Raw genomic sequence first — 2,526 nt, 5'->3', positions numbered from 1 at the left:
TCCTTAATTACTTCAAAGTACTTTTGCACTTCCTTTTTGATTGAATCAAATTAAGCGTGAAAACATTTCCATTGAAGTTTTTTATAGATAAAAGCTAAAATAATAACTTTTATTAACATTTTATGAATTTTTGATGCCAGACAGCATGAATAGTAGATTTACCATTGATTGAAGCTACAACATGAAGCCATAAGCCATAAGACATTTACTCTTCACTCTATTTGTACGTAATTGGCCAAACAATGAGGCTCGCATATCACTCGATAAAATATAGATCATTGATAACGATTTTCTAAATAAATTGTAAAAATTAAAAATATAAAAATATACTTACGTTCATACTACAAAATATGATTGGAAATATTTGAAATTTATATGGCAATTGATAAACAATTTGATAAGGCAATAGAGCAATACCTGTAATAAAAAGAATCCCGTACTAGCAAGAAAAGATTAAATGGACTTTAGTTAGTTGCCAATTCTGGCATGCTTTCACAATAAATACTTTTATTAAAATGTGTTAAAATTAAAAAAGATATTGCAAATTTCCCACCTTCACGAAAGAGCTCTGATATCAACACGAGCATCGAGCACAACAAAAACTACGCCAATGCGTCTTAGTAGGTAATAAATTATAATTAATTTTGAAGACCGCGTATCAAAGCAACAATTGTCTTATCAGCACGGTATTTAAAGCTATCATCATGGCGGTTCCTTAACCAAAACTTAATTGGTCGACATGAAGTTAAGTTCAGAGTTATTAGTGCTCTTTGCGTACAGTCTCTGCATTTATAATGGTGCAGAGGCACGCGTAGAAGCCATACCTCGAGGCCTACTCGAAGCATGGAAAATAGATGAGGACTTCAATGTTATGTTACCACCAGAGCCAGAAGAGATTTTGGAACGTTCTATTGTTGTAGATGTATTGCCAGAAGTTCGTGCTAATGGTAAATTTATATTTTATTTAACCAAGAAGGTAGACATAAAGAAATAAAAATTTAATAAATTCTAGAATGCAGTATCACTATACGCGGTGGTTTGGTAAACCCACAACCAGTGTTCCTACAAACCAACAAAGCTGAATTTTATCCCTACAATGAGCTTGGTGTTATGCAAGTCGATGCTGGCAAAACCTTCGAAATGTGGTGTCCCAATCAGTTCACTGCTTTCTCCAGCAAACTCCTGACAGCCACATGTGTTGGTGGTACCACTTTTAAAGTTGATGGCACTAACTACGATTTCAAAGAATTCGTTTGCAAATCTTGGCCAGCCTTCACCGCACAAAAGACTGGACAAACCTGTGAAGGTGGCATTTGGTTGCGCGCCGGTTTTGAGATTGCATCTAATCGCTTTGTTGAACAATACAATGTATGCTTCAATGAGGATGAGGAAGTTACACGTTACGTGCGTCATAAACTTAACCCAGCCAGCAACTATTACCAAACAGGTGTAGATCGTCTTACTTTCCAAACAGCTGGTTTCTTCGATGGCAAAAATGTTGATAAACTCTACACACAAGTCACACAATTGGAAACTATCAATAACGAACTTGGTGGTGATGCAGCTAGCTTCTTCGATTCCTCTAAGAACGTTTACTTGGCACGTGGTCATATGGCTGCCAAAGCTGATTTCGTCTATGGCTCAGAGCAACGCGCTACTTTCTTATTTGTCAATGTAGCTCCACAATGGCAAACCTTCAACGCTGGTAATTGGGCACGTGTTGAAGATGGTGTACGCGCTTGGGTTACCAAGAATAAAATGGATGTGAATTGTTATACAGGTGTTTCTGGTGTAACCACTTTACCTGATAAGAATGGTGTAGAAACTCCATTGTACTTGTCTTACGATGACAATCATAACGGTTTAATACCAGTACCAAAAATTTATTTCCGTATTGTGATCGAACCTTCAACCAAGCGTGGTATTGTGTTTGTTGGTGTTAACAATCCTCATTTGACTTTGGAACAAATTAAGAAGGATTACATATTTTGTAATGATGTCAGTGATCAGGTAACTTATGTCAACTGGAAGAAAACTGACATTCTTGCTGGCTATTCATATGCTTGTGAAGTTGGTGAGTTCCTTAAAAAGGTACCATACTTGCCAAATGTGTCTGCCACTGGTGGTTTATTGGTTTAATTAGGTTTCGGTATTTGGAAACGAATATATTTTTTTATATATTTTAATAAAAATGATTTATAAGTATGCTCGAAAGTTATTTTTTATATATTGCAAAGATCTGGGTTTATATTGGAACTATAAATAATTACTTCAATTTGTTTGTAAAATGGTATGCTGTGAACTGAGTTTATATGAATGGTTGGTTGTAGTGACAGGCCATCAAATAACTTTTCATGTACCTCACTTAGCGATTTTTCACTCTTTTGCTACCATATTCCTACAAGAACGCTTAAGAAAGAAGAATATAAACTCACTTCAATAGGTCTTTCGTCTTTACCGATGAACAGTCTGATAAGCTGTCAAAGAAATACTTTCAAAAAAACTTATTTGATCTGGACGCCAAAT

General features: G+C 35.5%; 1 protein-coding gene across 1 annotated transcript; it reads left to right on the top strand.

Annotated features, from left to right (window-relative positions):
- The first annotated feature begins 723 nt into the window (after positions 1 to 723).
- On the top strand, positions 724 to 2,214 carry LOC119668780. The gene is made up of 2 exons (XM_038078413.1): positions 724 to 947; positions 1,013 to 2,214. The coding sequence occupies exons 1-2, from the start codon at positions 740 to 742 to the stop codon at positions 2,137 to 2,139; spliced, it is 1,335 nt and encodes a 444-aa protein (XP_037934341.1). The 5' UTR covers positions 724 to 739; the 3' UTR covers positions 2,140 to 2,214.
- Positions 2,215 to 2,526: the final 312 nt, after the last annotated feature.

The sequence above is a fragment of the Teleopsis dalmanni genome, chromosome 1 (assembly GCF_002237135.1).
Source record: "Teleopsis dalmanni isolate 2A chromosome 1, ASM223713v2, whole genome shotgun sequence".
NCBI classification, from domain to species: Eukaryota; Metazoa; Arthropoda; class Insecta; order Diptera; family Diopsidae; genus Teleopsis; species Teleopsis dalmanni.
This window is presented reverse-complemented; position numbering and strand designations above follow the sequence as displayed.

Coding starts and splice junctions, on each gene's coding strand:
- LOC119668780 (XM_038078413.1), top strand. CDS start 740: ATGAAGTTAAGTTCAGAGTTATTAGTGCTCTTTGCGTACAGTCTCTGC. Junction 948..1,012: donor GCCAGAAGTTCGTGCTAATG/GTAAATTTATAT, acceptor AATAAATTCTAG/AATGCAGTATCACTATACGC.